We start from the raw sequence: 24531 nt of genomic DNA on the forward strand, positions 1-24531 counted from the left end.
TGTGCATTCCACAAGACAATCTATGTAAGATACACATGTTCTCATAAAACAACTTTTTAATATTTTTTAATTAATTATCTATTTATTTTGAGACAGAGTCTCACTCTATTGCCCCCGGTAGAGTGCAGTGGTGTCATCATAGCTCACTGTAACCTTGAGCTCCTGGGCTCAAGTGATATTCCTGCCTCAGCCTCCCCAGTAGCTGGGACAACAGGCACTCACCAAGACACCTGGCTAATTTTTCCATTTTTAGTAGAGACGGGGTCTCACTCTTGCTCAGGCTGATCTCAAACTCCTGAGCTCAAGCGATCCTCTTGCCTCAGCCTCCCAGAGTGCTAGGATTACAGGCATGAGCCACCATGCCCAGCCTAAAACAACTTTTTTAAAGAGAGGAAATACAGGCTTGTTATGTGTTGTTAAAGGCTATAATAAAGATAACACTCTGATTTCCTTTCTTACATATTTTGCCTAATGTGAAAGGAGAGATTACCCAGTGTTTAGCCCTGGATACCCAAGTCCAAAGTTTTTCCCATATTTTCTCTTCAGACTGGGTTAGCTGCCTCCTGTAGATTCCCATGGGACATTGTGAGTGTGTGTGTGTGTGTGTGTGTGTGTGTGTGTGTGTGTGTGTCTCTCTCTCTCTCTCTCTCTCACACACACACTGTATTGCTGTTTACTCTCCACAGACTATAGACTCCCAGAAATGAAGACTATGCTGTGTCCCCATTAGTCCCACAGGGCCTGGTATATAGGAGGCCTTTAGCAATGTTTGTTGAGTGGAATGAATGAATGGATGATTTAATTACTAAATACATTATTGTTAATAAGTCCTGAGCTCCTGGGCCCCTGGGACTGTGGACTTTTTAATCTTGTACTCCTTGGTTCTGACCTGTTACCCTGCCTGGAATGTCATCCCCAAGAAACCTGTGGTAGCCTGAAGCCCAGCTAGCTGGTGGGGTTCCTGAGTTGCTCTTATGGGCCTCCTTTCCTGGCCAGAGGCTTGGCCCTCTTTCTGCATTCTGAGTCTGGGGATCCTGCCTGCATGTAGGTTTATTGCTCCTCACCCCACTTCTATATTGAACCCTGTCTAGATTTCCCACTCCACGCCCTATTGGAATTATTAGGCCCTCTGATTCCAACCATTTCTGGGATGGAGTGGGATGAATTGGAATGAAGAAGAAAGAGGAGGATCAGCCTCTGACAACAACCTTAGGTTCTTTTTCGAGACATGGAGGCTGAGGAGTCTTAATCCTATGGCTCCCACTGCTGGTATCTCCTGACACCAACGTCTCCAACAGTTTTGTCTGGCCTCCCCTTTGGTTAACAAATACTTTGGCTGATTGATTATTCTGGTTTCTGGACAACTGCCCTTGTTCACAACATGAGGTACCTATGTTAAGCCTCATCCTTAAGGAATAGGGAGTGAGGTTTTTATTTATTTGTTGTTTGTTTGTTTTTAAAGAAGTGACATTTAAGGTGTAGGTAGGAATGATGGTTCTATTCCTTTTTGCAGATTACCTTTTACATTTCAAATAGGGAAAACGTTACAGATGACTGGAATAAGAAGATGAGTTAATTTTACATTGCTAAATGCCCAACTTTTTTTCAAAATCAAAATATGTTCATGTTTTTCTGACTATAAAAATGAAATAGACTCCTGTAAAAATTCAAACACATATAAGGAAAAAAGTATATAAAGAAGAAAACAAAAAGCAGCCAAATGCTGTCACATAAAGACAAGCACGGTGTTAAGAACATGGCCTTCAGGCACACTTGGGCTGGAAACATATCCCCACCACTTACTACCTACATGGTTTGGGACAAATTACTTAACTTCTCTGAGGTCCAGTTTCTTTATCTGTACAATAGGGATAATAATTTAAGCTATGTGACATCTATAAAATAGGGATAATAGAAGACAAGTAATAATATTTACTTACTTCATAGATTATTTTGAAGATTAAATGTGAATATTTAAGTAAAAGACTTAGCATGGCGCCTACACACTTGTTGAATGATAATAGTGAATACTATCTCAGGTCTCCTTGTTTCTTAATTTAGTGTTTTTCTCCTTAAATATGTCTTTAATGTAATTGGACTTAAGTCAATAAATACTTATTGAGAACCTATAAATGCTAGTGTTCGGGCTGGTGGAGGGTAAACAGGTGGCAAGGAGGTGGCTAAGGGCGGAGAGCAGGAACTGAACTGTAGCTAGGAACCAAATTGTGGCTAGGAACTGTTACCTGGTGGGAACATATATAGTAAGAAGTTCCTAGTAACCTTTAACTGAGGTGGAGCTTATTATCATCTAATTAGCATAACATGGGCGGAGCTTCATGGAGAATTCTAGAAGACACAGGTGCGGAAAGGGGAACTGTTATATAACCTACCCTGTTATGTAACCTGTCACGTGGTCTGTTATATAACACCAACTTGTCAATCACTCCCAAAGGCGGGAAATGGCAACCAATCCTGCCAGAGGAAAGGTGGGACAAACAAGTGGGCTTATGAAAGGCAACATGTGCTCAGTCTCCTCCAGTGTCCAATCGGGGAGACTGACCTGTTCCACTCTCTAGAGAATGTATTTTCCCTTTGTGTAAGCTTCCTTTACTTTCATTCTATTTTTTATGTGACAAACTATATTAAGTTGCTCTGTGTTTGTGATCACTCCATCATCGGCTTGACTCAGTACCAGTACTCATTCTTGATACTGGGAAGTGGGGGACCAGGAAACATCCACACAGATGAACCTAACACTAGTGTTGCTGTTGTTGTTGTCATTATTATTATATTAGGATGAGGCTAGTTCTAAAATTCTACTTGTTTATTTGCTTAAGGAAACCTTGTCTTAGAACCTATATGGAGTTGTTTCCTATTCACTCTTCCCATTAATAACATAACATTGATCTCAAATCTAGGCCCTCTTTTGGTGAAGGGATAATAGAATCTAACAGGATTGTTTGAGGACTAAATGAGTCACTATGTAAGGTACCCATGACATGGTAGGTGCTCTATAAATGATAATTATTATCTGAGCAATGTACATGAGCTAAAAGACTATCTTCATCTGTGGTTTATGTGAGTAAAAGTACAGAGGAATCCTCTTTTCTGGTTTACTTCTGACCCTAAAACTAAGCCTTCAGGCATTACCTAGATAAAACACTGATCTCCTGGACACAGTCCTAGGCTTATCTACTGGCATTTGCCAGCTGCAGAGTTCTCCTAAACCTAATCATAGATCCGCATATACCCCCAACCTTCCTTCAACCCCAACTCCTGACTTGAAAACTTACAAGATTTAGGCCGGGCACGGTGGCTCACGCCTGTAATCCTAGCACTCTGGAAGGCTGAGGCGGGAGGATCATTTGAGCTCAGGAATTCAAGACCAGCCTGAGCAAGAGCGAGACCCCATGTCTACTAAAAAAAATAAAAAGAAAAGCTGGACAACTAAAAATATATAGAAAAAATTAGCCAGGCATGGTGGCGCATGCCTGTAGTCCCAGCTACTCGAGAGGCTGAGGCAGCAGGATTGCTTGAGCCCAGGAGTTTGAGGTTGCTGTGAGCTAGGCTGATACCACAGCACTATAGCCTGGGCAACAGAGTGAGACTCTGTCTCAAAAAACAAAAAAGAAAGAAAACTTCCAAGATTTCGCTTCTGTCTGCCTGGACTCTAATGTTCCCACATCATGTAGATACTCAACATATCCCATTTGTTACTTGGCTTCTACTGAGAACGATTCTCATTTGACTGATGTGCACAGGGATTTCAAAATTCTGCAATACACAGTATTAGAGTTCATTATACTTACTGGTTTTCTGTACACAGTTGTAAACTAATAATGAGCAAAACACAGTGTTTAAGATCATGGATGCTGCAGCTGGACTGCCTACTTTACAATCTCGGCTCTGTAATGTTGTGACCTTGAACAAGTTATTCAACCTCTCTGTGACAAAGTTTACTTATCTGAGAAAAGGGGATAATAACATGCCTTACTTTAGGGTTGTTATGGAGCTTAGATGGGTTAACATCTGTAAAGCACTTGGAACAGTCTGCCACATAGTTAGGGGTATGTAAGTGTTCGTTACATAATAATAGTTACCATTTGTGGAGCACTTAGCTGTCTTTGAGGCACAGAACATGTTACTTTCAACCCCTTAAAATGCAAGGTAGAGAAATTATAATATTAATATTTACAGTAGTGTGTGAGAGCTGGCTGGTACTTGCTTATGATAGCTAAATGTTAAATTTTCAGAAGGTTTGCAAGTCAGTTTTAAACAGAGCCGTTACTAAAAAGCATATAAATTTACAATCGAATAAATTATGTTAAAAACAAATGTCACTGGGATAGCCTGACAAAGCAGATGAAAAAACTTTAACACTTTTTTGTTTGTTTGTTTTTAACAATTCTTTTTAGTATTTATCATTTAGAAGCAGCTGTTCAAGGACACCAGGTGGCTCAAATGTTATAAACAGCCATGTGACCTCTCTTGCCTGATGTCAGAAGTCTAGACCTGCAGAAAGCCAGGGCAAACCCCAGCAGCAATCTTTATTATCTTTAAATGATTTAAAAACCACTCTCTCGAGAATCGATGAAATTTTCTATACATGTAATATATAAGAAACATGTATGTGAACTATGTCTGTGCATCTTAACTCTACCCTGTATCTGTTTACATACTTCCTCTGTCCCATATCTTTTAAAAAACCCCCACATCTCCCTTTGCTTGGGGAGAAGGTGCCTTTAGAGCACGAGCTCACCCTTCTCCATTCTTTGGCCAAAGAATAAGAAAAAACTTGAATGCCTTACCAACTGGATGTTTTTTCTTTATAGCTGATATAGAGAAAGAACAGTTTTCGGTAAGACAAAGACAATAAATATTCAAATTTCATCACTTCCTAAGTGTTTCACTACATTTTATTACTATCTATGCCCTTGTGGTTATTTATCTTTATTGTATCTGTATGGTGGTATTAAGGACAGATGCAGGCTGGCAGCATTAGCCACAGGAAAATAAGAGGGGGGCAGAAATGAGGAGGCCACTGAGCATTTAGAACCAAACCCGCAACAGCAGGAACTTGAGGTTAGGGACTTTTCCCAGCCAGAAATATGCACAGAAACTACGAGCTCATATCCAAAGCTAACATTTTCCTCATTATACATTAGCATAGTAAAAATCACACCCACTAGCACCATGACAGTTTACAAATGTCATGGCAACCCCTGTAAGTTACCCTATAAGGATAAAATTGGGGAGGCCCCTTAGCTCTCAGAACTCTCCATCCTTTTCCCAGGAAAATAAAGACTATTACACTTACCATTTAGCATATCATAAGGTGTAGACATAAAACTAGAAGTGTGGTAAAACCTCAGGGCCTTCCCCACTCCCAGAGACAGAGCCACTTCCCCTCAGGAAATGTACTTTCACTTTGTATACTGAAAAGCCTGCAATAAAAGCTGTTTGTGTAGAAGTGCTACGTGTCTGGCATCACTTCGTTGCACTGCTCCTGCTTGCAATTTTTCCAAACAAGGAGCCAAAGAACCAGGACAACACCCCTCAAAAATCAACCCTGACGGTGGAAATAATGGTCTGATACTGTGCATTTCTTCCTAACTCTGCATTTGGTGACATCCATATCTATAGCTTGAAATCTGCGATGTGGAGTATTTATACCACAGGAGTTGGCAATCACTACAAATCAGGGCTTTCTTCCATTGCACACCACTGGACATTATATCCCTTCTTTTAAGATGATGAAATTGAGAAATAGAGAGGTAAATGATTTGCCTAGGGTCACACATCTAGGAAGTGGTAAAGCTGGGATTCAAACAACAGGTTTTTCTTTGCTTACTTGCTTTTTAAAAGAAAAATTGTTTCCAAAGCCCACATGCTTTCCATTCAACCACCTTTCCCTGAATATAGGAATACCCAAGCTAGGTAGGCCTCAGACACAGAAACAGAAAAGTTATCCCTTCTCTTCCCCTCCATCTTCCCTACCCTTAATGTACACACACAACCCCTAGCCTACCCTCTCCTGTGCTGAGCTGTGCTCATTCCTTTCTAGTCCCATTATCCCAACCCATTTGATAATCCCATTACTGCCTTGCCTGTGGTCCTTTTTTGGCCATTATTCCTTCTTCCCAGAATCTCCTTTCTTTTGTTCAAGGTTAAGATTAAACCCATTCTTTCTAATACTGCTGCCTGTTTTCTATTTTCCTTGTTTGAGGAGGCTTGACACCATAGTTAAGATTCCTCTCAGAGGACTGAAGAATATTTAAAATAAAATAAGATTCCTCAAATAATCAATTTCCTTAAACTTTTGGATAATGTAAACATCCATACAGAGAACTATACGTACATATCAGAAGTGTACAACTCAGATCATTTTCACAAATTCAACACACCCGCATACCAGCACTCAGATCAAGAAGCCTCCTCATACTCCTTCCAGTTCTACCCTCCCAAGGGTAACCACTAATCTGGCTTCTAAAAGTCATGTGACTGTTTTAATATTGGCATATCTAGGACTGGTTTGGGCCGGGTACTCTATGCAGTATTATCATCTGCTCCCTTTTGGCATGAGGGTAGTATCATGACTCTTCTTTGGTCAATTATCTTATTTCCCACTCCTGTGGACTAATGACAAGAGACTTAAATTCTGATCCCAGCACAACCACTTAATAACCCCGTGACCCTGGAACATCTATTATATTTCTTCTCTCTGAGCCTCAGCAATCCACTCTCTGAAACACTCACAACATAATCCATTTGCAGTATTGCTATGAGGACTAAATGAAATATCACTCTCAAAGCACCTAGTACAGTGTGCCTGGTATGTAATAATGTAGTAGCCAACTGTTTCTGACTTTATTGTGTGCAGGCACACCATGAGGGCTTTATGTATGTTATCTCATTTATAACTCTGTCCAAATTTGATTTTCTCATCTGCACCCAGTCTTTCACCTCTCAGTCAAGGGCATCACTATTTACCTAAATCTAGGTATTTTCCTTGATTCCTGTTTTTTCCACACTCCACTCATCTAATTCATCAGCAGATTTTGCCAACTCTAAAAGAAAACTCAAATCACGCAGTTCTCTCAATTTCCACTACCACTACCCAATTTAAGCCACTACTATCCTTCACTGTATCTCCACGAGAATATAAGTTACATGGGAACAGGCTCCATGTATTATTGATCACAGCTGTAGCCCCAGCACTCAGAACAGTGCCTGGCCCTTAGTAGGCTTCTGCTAATTATGACTTGAATGAATGCATGTGGCAACAAACCTTTGTAATGACTATTATTATTACCCTCATTTTATAGATGAGGAAACAGGCTCCCAGGGGTTAACTAACTTACCCAAAGTCACACAACAATTAGCAAAACCAGAACTCACATCCAGGTAGTCTAACTCTAGAGCCTGCTTGCTTACCCTCTATGCTGTGGTATTGACCTGCACTGGCTTATGGTGAGGTCAGTTATGAAGGGTTTTTTGTGTAATAATAAAAATTTTTGTTGAAATTCTCCAACCTAAAAACTTTTCTTCAAGTTTTCCTGAGAATAAAGTTCACGCGCCTCTTCACACAGCCTCTTAGGTACAGCGTGCAAGTGGACCCGCGAAGTCGAAACCCATGGTGTTCAACAGTCAACCGTGTAGATAGGGTCTGGTACTGTCCGTGGCTTCAGGTATCTGTTAGAGGCTCTTAAAACGTATCCTCTCCCACCCCGCGGATAAGAGGGGATTACTGTCTTTCTGTCTTTATTGTCCACTACTGTGCCCCCAGTGCCTAAGAAACGCCTGGAATACAATAGGTACGTAATGAATATTTGCTGAATAAAGAAAGGTATCAAAGGGCAAGGATTAGTTTATCGATTTACAGGTGGAAAGGCTGTGGCTCCTACAGGTGAGGTGTTTCGTCCGGATCAGTCGATAAGTGGCAGAGGTGAAATTTGAAACCTTGCCTCCAACTACTCTCCCTGACCTAGCCGGTCCTCCCAGCCCCTCCCTTCCGCAGTTCCTACTAGCTCCACCTACTGCAGCTTGCGCCGTCTCCGTGACTAGTTTGACCCTCGGACGGCCGCCGTAACGCGTTGCCTCCGTTGCCGTGGGAAACGACCCCGGACGTGGGAGGGAGCAAAGACGTTTCCCGCCGGCGGGAGCTGCGGCTGTGGCTGAGAGAGGGGCTCAGAGGCGGCGGGTTCCAGCGCTGCAGCACCATGGCGGACCAGCTTTATTTGGAAAATATAGACGAGTTCGTCACGGACCAAAACAAGATCGTGAGGAGATATGACTGGGAAACGCGGGCGTGTGACTGGGGTGCTGGGCCTGGCTAGGGCGGCGGGGGCCTTGACCCCTCTGCTTGTGGCCCCGTGGGAACTGGCCAGAGGGAGACAGGTCCCCATGCCTCGTGCCCTAGGGCGAGCGAGGACCCGCCGCGGAGGTCCTCTGACACGCGCGCAAGGCCGCGTCCCTTGGGTGGGCGTGCTGAGAACAGTGCCCGGGGAGGGAGGGGCGTTGGTCGAGAGTATTTGTAAGGCGTCCCTACACCTATCTTATAAGGTGGTTGGCGTTTAAAGCTCTAAGTTTACAGCTGAGGAAATTGTGTCGTATCGCGGTTAAGCGACAAGCTGTTTAACCTCCCAGACACACTGTTTCCTCTCCCTGGAAATATAAGCATTGATAGAGGCTTGACCCGCCTCACAGGGGCGGTGTAAGATGAAGCGAGGCGATGGATGCGAGTGCACTTTGCAAGCCGTGATGATTGAGTGCTTGCTATGTGCTAAGGCATTTTGGATACATATTATTGCATTTAATCTTTACGGTGACCCCCGCCCCCGACACACCCCGCTGCGGTCGGTGGTAATATCCCTAGAAGAGGAAATTGAAGCAGAGGGGCCAAATAATTTGTTTATTTGCTGTCAGTAAGAGATAGGCAGTTTTCGAACGTAGGTCTGCCCTTCCACTAGTGCTTTCTGCTACATTACACTGTCTTTGTCTAATCTATGTAAGTCTTCTAATGACTGGAAGCTGAGAATTTAGAATTGGAAGAGACTTTGAGAGATGAGAGTCACAGGCATACTGGGTGAAGGAAGGATGAAGGCTTGTTACCTGTAGTTCCCAGTCTAATCTCTGATAAACATGCACTTTATTCATTCTTTTCCTCACCCTTGTACCACCTGTTTGTATGGCTGCAGCTTTCATTAGAAGTTTTTGAGTCATACACTTCAAAATTATCTAGCTTTTGGGTGAGTTTTAGGATAGCTTTGGGTGGTGGCCCCCCAAAAAAGACAACATGTGAAGAAAGGGCCTAAGTAAAACAAGGAATGTGAGCAATATGAGAGCTTTCTCTGTTATATATATTCAGCCTGCTGTTTTAGATTCTTTTCATTAATCAGTCTGTGAAACAAACTTATTAGCATTTGTAAGATAAATAACTTGGTCCCGCCTGCTCAGAAAGATAGTTCTTGGCAAAACTGTGGTGGCATCTATTGTAGTTTATAAGGCATAATCATCTAGAATAGGAATCTTTAGGAGGAGGCCCTTTCAACTAATCTGCACTCTGGAGTCATCTAATAAAACATTTTTAAAATTCCTTCTTGCAGGTGACATACAAATGGCTGAGCTATACACTAGGGGTTCATGTAAACCAGGCCAAACAGTAAGTCCAATTTACTACCACTTTTAATCATATTGGAGTTTTTTGTTTTTTGCTCTGCTTTGTTTTTGACTGTACAGCTAGCCTCTAGATTAGAACTAATTTTCTATTTTCTGGGTAACTGTGAAAGAATACTATTTTTACTATCTTTTACTACTTTGTGTCTCTTTTAGGAGATTGGTGGACTTGTACACAAGTGTGTGATGATAAATTTACTGGATTTATTTGCAGCCTTCGTCTCTGGTTAACATCGCTTTGTTATTTCAGATTGATTAAATGGGCTAGCTTAGTTCTGTTTACATCTCTGATTTATGTTTGTTTTGTACATCTTCACTACATTTTCACATATGCTCCTTAGACCCATCTCTGGGTATTATTGAAATACTTTCAAAATGAGGTCAACAGGTGTTTGACACAGCTGTATGACAGTACAAGACAGGGAGAACTATTTAAGTGAAACTAAAAAGAGAGTGTTTAGGATGGTGCAGTTCATTGCCCTTCTTGAATTTTGCTTTTTCACCTTTTCTTGGTGAAACTTGTGGTCCAACTTGAGGCCAAAAGGGACAAGGCAAGCTTTCAATTAACTTTAGAATTTTTTGACCTGCAAAGGTACAGATATTGTCTATGTCCCAAAGGGAGGAATTGGTGAACAGGCTGAGGACACATATATTGGGTTAAATGCTCATTTAGTTTGTTTTATTCTTAAGGGTGGTCTGATTTTTCTCTATTTCTTGAGTCATAGGAACTTTCTTTGAGTCGTAAGAATGCTCCATAGGTCTTAGAAAGTCCCTGATCTCTGGAATGGGTTGATCTGGTTTTATCTGTGTTATTGTTAGATAGGTCTAGGAGTCTGATTTTGGCTGTGATATTTAAGCTTTCAAGACCTAAAACTCTTAGCCCAGGGATGGATTTGGACTGGTTTTAATTATCTGAGATTGTCCAAGACCAGTCCTGGCCCAAACCCAGGTAACTCTGAGAATGGACACCTATATAAGAGTTATGGTTTGTTGTGGTTATGGATATTTAAATAGGAAATGAAGCAACTGTTAGTATATAAGCTTGTTGGGGTTAAAGAAGCATGTTGAGGATTGGAGTTCCCTAAAGGTGAAATAAAGATGCCTGCAATTTTACAGTGGCTACCCTGATTACCTATTGTTTTGTTTTGATTTTGTTTGTTTTTTTTTCTTTTTTTGAGACAGAGTCTTATTCTATTGCCCTGGCTAGAGTGCTGTGGCATCAGCCTAGCTCACAGTGACCTCAAACTCCTGGGCTCAAGTGATCCTCCTGCTTCAGCCTCCCGAGTAGCTGGGACTACAGGTGCTGACAACCACTCCTGGCTAATTTTTTGTTTCTATTTTTAGTTGCCTGGCTAATATTTTCTATTTTTAGTAGAGATAGGGTCTCACTCTTGCTCAGGCTGGTCTCCAACTCCTGACCTCAAGCCATTCTCCCACCTTAGCCTCCCAGAGAGCTAGGGTTACAGGCATGAGCCACCATGCCCGGCTGTTTTTTTTTTTTTTTTTTGAGACAGGGTCTCGCTCTGTTGCTCAGGCTGAAGTGCAGTGCTGCAGTCATAGCTAACTGTAACCTTGAGCTCCTGGGCTCAAGTGATCTTCCTGCCTCAGCCTTCTGTGTAGCTAGGACAGCCACCACAGCCCAGCAAAATTTTTTTTGTGTGTTTTGTAGAAATGGGGGTCTCACTATGTTGCCCAGGCTGGTCTTAAGCTCCTAGGCTCAAGCAATGCTCTTGCCTTGGCCTCCCAAAGTGCTGGAATTAGAGGTGTGAGCCACCATGCCCATCTGCCTATAATTTTTATAGCATTAACACACTGTCTAGCTCCTTCCCATCTAGTCAACTTCATCCCATCTCACTCTCTACCTCACTTATTATAGTCTAGCCATATTTGCTTTTCTCTTCTTCAAATATGTGAAACTCATTTTCACTCTAGGATCTTTGTACCCTCTGCCTGGAATGCCCTTCTAGCTGTCCTTATCCTTCAGGTTTCAGCTCACATGTTACATGTTACTTCTTAAAAGGAGCCTTGCCTAATCCTCTGTTTCAACTATCTCCACCCCTCCCTAACTCTTTGTCATATCATTCTATTAATTTCTTTCATAATTCTTTTTAAAAAAGGATATTTTGATATATAATTCATATGTCATATAATTTACCCATATAAAGTGTACAATTCAGTGGTTCCTAGAATTGTGCTATTATCACCACAATCAATTTTAGAACATTTTCATCACCCTAAAAAGAAATCAGTTACCCATTGTTAGTCACTCACCATCCCTCCCCAACTCCTACCCCCTCAAGCCTGACAACCTTTAATCTTTCCGTCTGTAGATTTGCCTATTCTGGAGATTTCATGTAAATGGAGTCATATATAGTCTCGTATGTCTGATTTCTTTCTTTCCCTTAGCATAATGTTTTCAGGGTTTGTCCATGTTACAGCATATATCAGTACTTAATTTCTTTTTATGGCTAAATAATATTTCATTATATGGTGTATTAGTTTCCTAGGGCTGCCATAACAAAGTGCTACAAATTAGGTGGCTGAAAACAATAGAAATTTATTGTCTCACAGTTCTGGATGCTAAAAATCTGAAATCAGGTTTTTTGGCAGGGTCATGGTCTCTCTGAAACCTATGGGAAAGTATCCTTCCTTACCTCTTCCCACCTTCTCGTGGTTTGCTGGCAGTCTTTGGCATTTCTTGACTTATAGCTGCGTAACTGCAGTCTCCGCCTTCATCATCACATGGCATTCTCCCTGTGTATATCTTCACATAGCTGTCTTATAAGGATACCACTCATTGGATCAGGAGCCCACCCTAATCCGATATGATCCTGTCTTAACTAATTACATCTGCAAAAACCCTATTTCCAAATAAGGCCACATTTTAAGGTATTGGGGGTTTGGACTTCAACGTATCTTTTTTGGGAGACACAGTTCATCCCGTCATATGGATATACCAAATTTTGTTTATCTATTCATCAGTTAATTGATCAACGTTTGGGTTGTTTCCACGTTTTGACTGTTATGAATGGTGCTGTTATGAACATCTGTGTACAAGTGTTTGTAAACAGATGTACACATGTTTTCAGTTCTCCTGGGTATATATAGGATTGGAATTGCTAGGTCATATGGTAATTCTATATTTAAAATTTTGAGAAACTGAAGAACTATTTTTCAAAATGGTTGCACTATCTTACCATCCCAATAATGTATGAGGATTCCAATTTCTCTACACTCTTATCAACACTTTTTGTTATGTCTTTTATTTTAGCCATCCTAGTGGATGTGATGTGATACCTCATAATGTTTTGATTTGCATTTCCCTAATGACTAACGATGTTGAACATCTTTTTATATGCTTAATGACCATCATATAACTTCTTTGGAGAAATAGCTGTTTAAAACTTTTCCCATTTTTTTTCGTTGGGTTGACTTTTTACTGTTGAGTTTTAAGAGTTCATTATGTATTCTGAATATTAGACCCTGGTTAGATACACGATTTGCAAAAATTTTCTCCCATTTTGTGTGTTGTCTTTGTACTTCTTGATGGTGTCCTTTGAAGCATGAAAGTTTTTATTGTTGATGAAATCCAATTTATTTTTTCTTTTGTTGCATATGGTTTTTTAAATTTAAATTTTTATTTTACAAAGGATTTTTTTTAAATTGACAGATAAATTGTATGTATTGTATAACAGCATGATGTTTTAAAGTATATATACATTGTGGAATAGTTAAATCTAGCTAATTGATAAATGCATTAGCTCATATAGTTATTTTTGTGGTGAGAACACTTAACATCCACTATCTTTGTATTTTTCAAGAATACAATGTATCATCATTAACTATAGTCATCATGCTGTACAATAGATCTCTTGAATTTATTCCTATCTAACTGTAATTATATATCCTTTGACCAACATATCTCCACCCTCATCCCCTCTCCCTCCTAACTACCCTAGCTTCTTATAACCATGGTTCTATTCTCTACTTCTATGAAACCAACTTCATTAGACTCCACATATAATTGAGATCATGTGGTATTTGTCTTTCTGGGCCTGGCTTATTTCACTTAACATAATCTCCTCCTAGTTTATCCATATTGTCACAAATGACAGGATTTCATTCTTTTTTTTTTTTGGCAGAATAGTATTCCACTGTGTGTGTGTGTGTATACACTAACATTTTCTTTATCCATTCATCTGTGATAGACACTTAGGTTGATTCCATATCTTGGCTATCATAAATAGTGCTGCAGTAAACGTGGGAGTGCATATATCTCTTTGATGACTGATTTTATCTCCTTTGGATATGTACCCAATAGTGGGATTGCCGGGTTATTTGGTAGTTCTAATTTTAATATTTTGAGGAACTTTCATACTGTTTACATAATGGATGTATTAATTTACATTCCCATCAACTGTGTAAAGGTTCCCTTTTCTCCACATCCTCACCTTGTTTTCTTTTTGGTATGTTGCTTTTGCTTTTGATGTAGTATCTATGAAGGTTTTGCCTAACCTAGGTCATGAAGATTTACTCCTGTGTTTTTTCCTAAGAGTTTTGTAGTTTTTGCTCTTACATTTAACTCTGTGGTCCATTTGGAGTTTTTTTAAATTTATCATTCCTAATTGTCACTATTTTTAAGTTTTCTGCAGATCATGTGCTTGTTAATATTAAAAATGCTTCAGTCCTAACAGTAAGAATACCCTGAAGCTTTCATATTAGGTATTAGTTCAAGGTAATTTTTAAATGAAGCACTAAAATGTGTTAATATTTATATTTATATAATATAATGTTGACAATGTCTTCTAGAAACCATTTGGAGTTACTTTTTTGTGTATGTCATAAGGAAAGGGTCCAACTTCATTCTTTTGCATGTGGGTATACAGTTATCCCAGCATGTTGTAATTCTTATTACTGTCTTGACATTTTCTTGATTATTGTATGTCTTTCCTACTAGAATATAAGCTCCATGAAGGCAGGAAACTTGTTTATCACTGTTCTAATTACTGTTGCTGTGTAACAAATCACCCCATTTAATGGCTAGAAACAATCATTTTATTACACTTATAGATTCTTTTGATCTGGAATTTGGATAGGGCCCAGTGGGAATGGCTTATTTTGTTCTATGATATCTGCCATCTCAGCTGGGAGGTCTCAATGACTGGAATCCAATTATTGGTAGGCATCTGTATGCACATTTCTGGCAGTTGATGCTGGCCATCAGCTGGGACTTTAGTCGGGGCAGTTGGCCAGAGTACTTGCACATGGTGTATCTATATGGCCTGGGCTTCCTCACAGTATAGTGTCTTCGGGTAGTCAACTTCTTACACAGCAGTTCAGGGCTCCGAAAGCTTGTGCTGCAGTGCAAGGCAGAAGCTAATTGCCTTTTCTGACTAGCCTCAGAAATCAAGCAGTGAATCACTAGCCCTCTCAGGTTCAAGGGGTGGGGAGGACTCTGGGGTGATATAGAAGAACATTATGGAATAGGAGAAGCTGTCTCAGCCATCTTTGGAAAGTACAATATGCCATTGTATCTTCAGTGCCTAGCACATAAGGAGTGTCAGTAAATACTTATTGAATGAATACTAAACACTATGGGTTGTGGGAGGTTTTTTTGGTTTTTTGTTTTGTTTTGTTTTGTTTTTTTGAGATAGAATCTCACTCTGTACCCCAGACTACAGTGCAGTGGTGGTGTCATCATAGCTCACTGCAACCTCAAACTCCTGGGGTCAAGTGATCCTCCCGCCTCAGCCTCCCAAGTAGCGGGACTACAGATGCACACCACCACACCTGGCTATTTTTTGTAGAGACAGGGTCTCGATATTGCCCAGGCTGGTCTCAAACTCCCAGGCTCATGCGATCCTCGTGCCTTGGCCTCCTAAAATGCTGGGATTACAGGCATGAGCCACTGCACCTAGCTAAGCACTATGGTATTTCATGAACATTTCTCTCGCATAATCTTTATAATAATCCATTGCGATGGGTATTATCAACTTTTTCTTAACAGATGAGAAAACAGACTTAGAGGTTCTCTTGTACCTTTTTTTTCTTTACCTATAGTAAAAGCATTTATCACTCTTGGCCCTGAGGACTGTTACTGGGCACGGTTGTTACTGATTTGCTTGAGTTCATTCAAGAAGAATTTTTTCAGTTCTTACTCTATTTTCAGCATTATTTTAGGCTTTGTCATAAAATGGTAAACTTGACAGACAAGGTCCCTCCTCTTATTTGATTAAAACAAAGTAATTTCAGTCCGGGCGCGTTGGCTCATACCCGTAATCCCAGCACTTTGGGAGGCCAAGGTGGGAGGATCACTTGAGGCCAGGAGTTTGAGACCAGCCTGAGCAACATAGTGAGACCGTGTCTCTACAAAAAATAAAAAATAAAGAGTTTGCTTTGAGCTTCTTGCTAATAATAGGGAAGAACTGGGGTTGATGTGGGGAGACAAATGCATAGAAGGCAATGACTGTGATGATATAGGCAAGACCATGAGTTGTGGGATAAAGTCAGTGTATTTGATCAGCAAGCTTGAGAGCATCTTGGGCATGGTACCTGCCTATTATGTCTTCTGTGGTCCAAACTAGCATAAATAATCCAAAATGTTAGTGGATCTGTGTTACCTTATCTGTCCTTCTAACACAATTGTTGGAGTGGAAGGAAACATTAGGGAGTAAGGTGGAGGAATCAACAAAAATGCTGAATAGGGCACATTTTTGTCCTCGAAGAGCTTATAGTCTAGTGGGGATGGAAGATACATAAACTAAGCAGTTAGAATACAGTATGGTAGGTGCTGTAATAATAGGTATGGGATAGGTTTAGTTAGAGTTTAGAAGGCAGGGGTGCCCTGCTGGTCTGGTGGTGTTAGGGAAGGTTCCACATAGGAGGTGAAAATTGAGCAGCTGTTTTGATGAGGAATTAGGTGGATGAGGTCTGAGAAGAGCATTCTAGGCATAAGGAGGGGCATATACAAAGGAACAAGGAGAACTGCAGAATGTTTCATAAGGTGCAAATAGTGTGGGTGTGACGGGAATGGTCAGAGGTACAGGGCCCAGAACAAGAAGGGTCTTGCATATCATTTTTAGGGATTTGAGGTTGATCCTTAGGGGATGGGGAGCTTCTGTAAACTTGGGAACAAGGAATTATACTCTAGACAAGAATAGCCAACTACATGTTCAATATCAACAATGACTGATAGGCACCACAAATTTAACATGCCCCAAAACCTGACTCCTATTCCTCCCCTCAGCACCTGCTTCTGCTTTTTCCCCCAGTGAACAACAGCTTCATTCTTTGAGTTGCTCAGCCCAGTCATCCTTGACTCTTTTCCTCGCACCTCACAACAATATATTGGCAAGTCCTGTTGTTTCTACCTTCAAAATATACTCAGAATTCATCTACCACTTACTACTTCCACTGCTACCACCCTAGTCTGAGCCATCATCATCTCTAGGCTGGATTATTGTAGTAGCCTCCAGACTGGTTTCCTTGATTTCCTCCTTGCCCCTCTGCAGTATATTCTCCACATAGCAGTTAAGGATCCTTCTAAATATGAGATCACATTAATTCTGCTCTAAACTTTCTAATGGCTTCCTTTGATAAAGTCATTACAGTGGCCACAAAGCCAGGTCTGGCACTCTGCACGCGTGCACACGCGCGCTCTCTCCCCCCCCCAACTCTCCTTCCTTATTCCACTCCAGCGTACTGGCCTCCTTTCCTTTCCGTTCTTTGGACCTTGCTAACATTCTTGCCTGAGAACTTTTGAATTTGCTGTTCTCTGCTTGGAATATTCTTCCCTGAGAGATCCACATTGGTGATTCCCTCACTTTCTGTAGGGCTCTGCTAATGAGGCCTTTCCTAATCCCCTTATGTAAAATAACAAGACTTCTTCTCAGGTGCTGTCTATGCTCCTTACCTTACTTTATTTTTTTTCCATAGATTCAACTGCCATCTGCGATTATATATTGTTTATTGTTTGTCTCTCTTTTCTAGAATGTAAGCTCTAAAAAGATAAGAACTTTGACTGCTTTTTTTACTGCTCTATCTCCAACGCATAGAACATAAAGTACCACTCAATAAAGTTTTGTTGACTGAATTTGGCTTAATTTGCATTTTTAAAATTTCACCGTGGCAGCATCATGGATAAGGGAAGTAGAGGAGTAATTGACACTTGGACCCGAAATAGTCCAGTCAAGAGATTTGGAGAGCATGGAGTCAGGAATTCCTTGGGAGAGGTCAGATGCAGTGGCTCACACCTGTAATCCTAGCACTTTGGGAAGCTGAGGTGGGAGGAGGATCGCTTGAGGCCATGAGTTTGATACCAGCCAGAGCAAGAGTGAGACTTTGTCTCTCCTAAATAGAAAAATTAGCTGGGCATCGTGACATACTCCTGTAGTCCCAGCTACTTGAGAGGCAAACGCAGGAGGATCGCTTCAGCCCGGGAGTTTGAGGTTGCAGTGAGCTATGATGAGGCCACTGCACTCCAGCCTGGGCATGAGAGTGAGACGCTGCCTCAAAAAAAAAAAGAATTCCTTGAGAGAGAAAAGCAAGAAGACTTGGAAACTCACTGGGTAGAGAGAAGTGAAGGATAACAACTCAGATTTCTGGCTTGGGTGGTTTGAGCAGATGATGTCAGAGATAGATGAAGCCATGAGTGTGAATGAAATAGACCAAGGAGAGTATGTAGTAGGATCCTGATTTGCCTAGGACTGTCAGTTTTGGCACTGCAAGTTGCACATCCCAGGAAACCCCTCAGACCCAGACAAATGAGATAGTTGTTCATTCTAATACACAGAAAGAAAAGTTAGCTGAAGACAGAACACCAGCAGTTAAGGAAAGGGAGGAGGTAGAGAAGTCTGTGCAAGAAATGGAGCAGAGGCCGTTAGAGGAGTAGCAGGAGACTCAGTGGGGCATGGAAGCCAAGAGAGAGAACACTTCAAGAAGACAGTGATCAACAGTGTAGGTTGAATTTCTCTGGGGATTTTTGAGTTTCCAGCTGTCCTTGGCAGAAGTATGATATGTTATGGAGATTCAGTAAAGGTTTCTTGAAATAAAAGACACAAATGATATGTCTGTTTTTGTTGTTGCTAAACTAAATTATTGATTGAGGAGAGCCAACTTTTGATAGTTGTTGGAGCATAGGGATAACAATGAATTTAGAGATTTTACTAAAAGCAACATTATTTCTTCATTTAGTGTTTAGCTCCCAAGTTAATAAATATTCTGAATATTGGGCAGCATGAGTAAGCTGTCACATTCTGCAGTTCTAAACCAGCATTGAATCTGAGTAATTACAAAGTTGGAGTTTCAGAGCTGGACATTTGTGAGCATGTACATAGTAGTTCTTAATGTTTTGGAGTAATGAATTCTTTTGAGAATTTTTTGAAAACCCTGACCCATGTTCCCCCCTAAAATCACAGAAATATTTGCTGAAGCTTTGGGGGTGGAGGTTTATAGACGGCCACCAGAATCTCAGGTTAAGAGAATCACTAATTTAGTACATTTTATACCTTGGGATATTAAGAGGCCTAGAAAAATTAATTGTCTTATCCAGGATCACATAGACAGTGACCGAACTACTTTTTCTTTTCTCTTCTTTTTTTAAGAGGTGGGGTCTCACTCTGTCACCCAGGTTGGAGTGCAGTGACATGATCATAGCTCACTGCAGCTTTGAACTGCTGACTCAGGCAGTCCTCCTGCCTCAGCTTCTCGAATAGCTAGGACTACAAGCACACACCATGCCTGGCTCATTTTTTTTTTCATTTTTTAGAGACTGGGTCTCTCTATGTTGCCTAGTCTGATCTCGAACTCCGGGCTCAAGTGATTCTCCTGCCTCAGCCTCTTGAGTCGTTGGGATTACACGCAAGAGCCACTATACCCAGCTGAACTTCTTGATTCAGTGTTCTATCCACTGTATATCATTGCCATTGTTTTAATGCAGGTTCAGTCCCTCTTGGCCTTTTATTATTAATAGATTTATTTTATTTCAGTTACTTACTGTGCCACCTCAATTCAAATTGACTCTAATCCCCATGTCCTATCTAAAGTCCATCCTTTTTTTAGTTCTCGATAGACCAAAGATGCTGCTGTTTAGAAAATTTGATGGACTGTCAGATTTCATATATGTAACTTTTAAGTCATGAATTAAGAGTTGATGAGGTAAAAACTCTTGACTTTTGCCTTCTTTTCTTTGGAATAGGATGCTGTATGATTATGTTGAAAGGAAGCGAAAGGAAAATTCAGGAGCCCAACTGCACGTCACCTATTTGGTATCTGGCAGTCTCATTCAGAATGGACATTCCGTAAGTTCTCAGAATCTTATAATGAGCTTAAATGGTTTTGAGCCATAAACAGTGTTATAACATAATACAGGGAGAGAAAACAACCAAGATTCAGTATTGTAGAAGTTTTAAAAGCTACTTGAAGTTGATGATTATTTTGGATTTTTAGACTAAATCTAAAACTGAGAAGTTTGGATAATATTGTTGGCTATGATGCATAGACTATCATTAATACCCAGTTTTCCTAGGCAACAAGATGTTAGAAGACTGCTTCTTTCATTACCTGTACCTCTTTTTCCCTCTTGAAAATGTTGGTTAATCTTTAGCCTATTCAAATTTTAAGCCACAAACATAAGTGTTCACAAAATGTAATTTTATTTTTTTGAACTGAACTTCATTTTAATTTTGAGCATTCATTTTGGTAAGCATATGTCTAAGTGGCTGAAAGGTAGGGGTTGTTGGCAGGGGCTGAGCTAATGGGGCACATGGGCTGGGAATGTCTTTATTCTGCATCTTCTTTTTATAGTCCCATCTGGCTGGCCATCCATCAACACAGGTCACTGCTGTATTTTCATTGTCTTGACCATAAAACTTTCCCAAGTGTGCTGACTTTCTCTTAGCTACTTCCATGTCCCTCTTAGGGGAACGGAGATTATTGTACTGCTCCCATGCCTTGGTAGGCACCAAAAGCTCTGCTGAGATATCTCATTCCTTCTCCTGCACCAGACTGAACCCTGGGAACTTTAGTAATTCCCTCTCTCTGGCTTCCTCCCAAAAGTAAGCCATACCTCCTCTGTTTTCACCTCCGTCAAACCTCCTATCTGAAAGTTCTTTTGTTTTTACCACCATGAGCCCTGTGGGACTCAGTCCAAAGATCAGGGCCCCTTCTCAGATCCACTAATGTGTACATTTTCCTCTTCCCTTTGACTTTCCCTTGGAATCATAGGTTCAGAGCCCTGCTTTGTCAAAATATTGACTGGATTTTTTTTTTCAGTGATAGAGTCCCAAGCATGTGAGATTTTAAACTGGAATGTCAATTTAGTAATTTACAAGGAGAAACAAAACTGCTAAGGGGATCAGATCCTTATATTCTCTAGCTAGCGTATTCTTTCCTTGTTGGCAAGCTATTTGACAAGCCAAATGATAATCAAGATGTTTGAGGTGTAGAATAAGATGTCATTGTATCTCTGAAACACAGAATTAAGCAGACCTGATTCAATTACTCTCAGAGATAAACCTGCCTCCAGAATTCTCTCCCTGTATGGCTCTTAAATGGATACAGTTAAAGTTTACAGCTGAATGTCATATTTTCTTCTGTTGCCAAGGTTAACTAACCTCCTTCTTTATCTTTCCTTAGTTATGTCAACACCCTCAGTCTAATCATAGTCAAGTCTTTACCTGGGAATCATTGTGTTCCTTCAAACAATGATTTGTATTCTTTTTTTGGTCACTGATCTCTTTGAGAATCTGAAAGAAAAATGCGTATGTTGACATTCATAAAATTTTGAGAGCTCATAGATCTGCTGGGATAGGATCCAAAGTTAAGAATTTATATTTTAAGATAATGCAGATTTTTACTCTAATTGTTACATTATAGTGGGCTCATAATTTGGGATCCTTAGATGGTTTTGTGATTGGTCTTCAAAATCCAGGGGATTCTTAGATGCGACTGAAAGTGCATTCAGATTGTGTTCCTCAGTGCGTTTTTCTGAGACCAGTTTTCAAAATGATGTGTAACCTATAATCAGTTAAAAACTTCTAAGCCATAGCTTGCTTATAGAGGGCCTTCTATTTCTAAATTTAAGAGGTTGTTTAAATTCTGCCCATCTTTTTTAAAGTAGCAGAATGCTTTTTCAAACAAAATCTTAATCAGAACCCTATATATACAATAAATTAATAATGAGGTTGCTGTAGTTGAAGTGGTTGTGAGGATTTTGGAACTCTAGACTTGTCCTCCTATAGCCTTACTGGGAATCTTTTTGGAACTTCGTAGAATTAACTGACCAAGTGCGGATGCTTACCTGTGCTTTTTTTCCTTATAGTCCTCCTAAGGAAAGGCAAATTTTTTTTTTTTTTTTTTATTTGAGACAGAGTCTCACTCTGTTTCCTGGGCTAGAGTGCCATGGCATCAGCCTAGCTCACAGCAACCTCAAACTCATGGGGTCAAGCGATCCTCCTGCCTCACCCTCCTGAGTAGCTGGAACTACAGGCATGTGCCACCATGCCCAGATAATTTTTTTTATATATATATTTTTAGTTGTCCAGCTAATTTCTTTCTGTTTTTAGTAGAGACGGGGTCTCACTCTTGCTCAGGCTGGTCTCGAACTCCTGACCTCAAACAATCCACCCGCCTCGGCATCCCAGAGTGCTAGGATTACAGGTGTGAGCCACTGCTCCCGGCCTGGAAAGGCAAATTTTTAAGCATAATATCAGCTTTTCTTATTCAAATTCTTCTAATTTCTTTTTAAAGTTTTAAGTGTTTCTAGAAAGAAAAAAACATTATAGCATCATAGACTTTATATGGGTTTTTAAAAAATATAAATTTTGGCTAGGCACAGTGGCTCATGCCTATAATCCTAGCACTCTGGGAGGCCGAGGCAGGAGGATTGCTTGAAGCCAGGTGTTTGAGAGCCTGAACAAGAGTGAGACCCTGTCTCTACCAAAAATTGAAAAATTAGCCGGGCATGGTGGCGCATGCCTGTAGTTGCAGCTACTTGGGAGGCTGAGGCAGGAGAATCCCTTTAGCCCAGGAGTTTGAGGTCGCAGTGAGCTACGATGACGCCACTGCAGTCTAGTGTGGGCAACATGGCGCGATTCTGTCTCAGAAAAAAATATGTGTATATAAAAATTTTATTTTTCCAATGATTGGGATTGTAAAAATTGTTTAACAATAGGCAGAAAGTGAAAGCCTCCTTCAAATCTCATCCCAGAGATTCTTCCAGAGAATTTGAAAATTTCAAGGTAACGTTTGGTTGATTATCTTTTTGTGATGTGAAGTGCTGTCAATCTGACCTATCCTTTATGAGTTCCCCATTAGCTTTTCATTTAATGATTTTAGCTGTATTATTGCCTAAATCATTAATTGACTAGAGGTTACAAAATAACGATGTTTTAATCCTTCTGTATTATTAGCTGGAAGCTTTCGTATGAAGAATTTTCTCTGATCAACTAGCCATAGTTTCCCTTACCTGCTAAAATGCTCAGGGGACTTGCCCCCTGCTAGACTCTGGGTTTGTGGATGCTGAACTTACTCCTTGTGTCCACCTTACCAGGAATCCATTGAATCAAGGCTCCACTCTGGTCTGCATTGTTTTAGCACCAGCTGACATTTTCACTCTGTTGTTTTTATGCATTTTCATATATCCCCTGAGGCAGTATTTAACCACACTGAACTGTCTGGAATGTCCAAATTTTCTCCTGAGGTACAAATTGGTGTTTTTAGGGCTCTTACTACCAAGCTGCATAGGTTTTGAGTGGTGAGTTCCTAATGCTGTGTAATTTTTATAATAAGCTCTGTAATTTTTAGTGTGCAGTTTTGCAGAACATGACATTTTTTTCTTCCCTTGAATAAACCAATGAAAATGACATTTTTAGGTATGCTTGTTTTGGTTTTTTTTTTTTTTTTTTAAGAGAAAACACATTATGAAAACATACTAATGTTCCCAGTTCAAATTTATGATTACACTTCTTTTTTAACTTCTTTGATTTTTATATTGCTCTTTTCTCTTATGTTGTAAATTTTGGTGGTTTCTAACATTAACATGAATATGTATTTACTTTAGCCAAATATATGAGGCTTAGAAAAGCAAAACCAATATTATTACTAATAATTTGATTACTGAAAATAGTTTAAGATTTCTTTGCAGTTTTTTGTTGGTAAGATATGTCCTGCTAAGGATGCACAGTCATCCTGAATTTTAAATCACTTGAAATAATTCCGCACTGTGGTAAAGCCACCAATTCAGTATCTAGTTATATTCAATTTGTTTTTCTATTTTGCTTTCAATAAAGGTTCCCTCCTTTCCCTTACAGGTATTGGTTTTGTCTTCTCTTTCCATTGTTTTTGTTGTTGTATATGTTTATAATATAAGCAAATATATATTCATATTACCCCCTTTCTTAGATAAAAGTTTTCAAACTGTACAACTTATTTTGCACTCTGCTTTTTTTTGCTTAACAGTAGATCCTGAACATCACTGCATAGCAATTATAGAAATATTCCTCATTCCTTATTATAGCCACAGATAGGGCTACATTGATAGATATACCTTAGTTCATTCAGCAGTCCCTTATTGATAGTTATTTGGGTTATTTACAGTGTTTGGCTACTAAAGTAGGGCTGTAGTGAATAGCTCAGTGTATATGTGTTTTGTATATTTTTGCTAGTGTGTTTTAGGGTTATATTCCTAGAAGTAGTATTACTCAAAGGGTAAATGTATATGCACCTTTGTTGGGTATTGCGAAATACCTCTCCATTTCTCATTCTCACCAACAATGTATGAGGGTGCCTGTTTCCACACAGCACATGTTAATGTTTTTCAGGACTATTTGTATTTCTTTTTCTGTGAACTGTCTGTTC

At 40.1% G+C, this 24531-nt stretch overlaps 1 protein-coding gene across 2 annotated transcripts in view; it reads left to right on the forward strand.

Moving 5' to 3' along the window:
- The first annotated feature begins 8091 nt into the window (after positions 1–8091).
- The window catches only part of POLD3 (polymerase (DNA-directed), delta 3, accessory subunit), a 48406-nt gene continuing 31966 nt past the window's right edge, over positions 8092–24531 (forward strand). The window contains exons 1-3 of one of the 2 annotated variants that reach the window (XM_012645581.1): positions 8134–8279; positions 9606–9661; positions 19871–19973. In XM_012645581.1, the coding sequence (XP_012501035.1) occupies positions 8220–8279; positions 9606–9661; positions 19871–19973 (219 nt within the window). In that variant the 5' untranslated portion in view covers positions 8134–8219. Of the gene's footprint in view, positions 8280–9605; positions 9662–19870; positions 19974–24531 lie in introns of both variants that reach the window. The other variant, XM_012645582.1, reaches the window with a different exon arrangement.

This window comes from Propithecus coquereli, unplaced genomic scaffold (assembly GCF_000956105.1).
Source record: "Propithecus coquereli isolate 6110/MARCELLA unplaced genomic scaffold, Pcoq_1.0 Scaffold235, whole genome shotgun sequence".
NCBI lineage: Eukaryota > Metazoa > Chordata > Mammalia > Primates > Indriidae > Propithecus > Propithecus coquereli.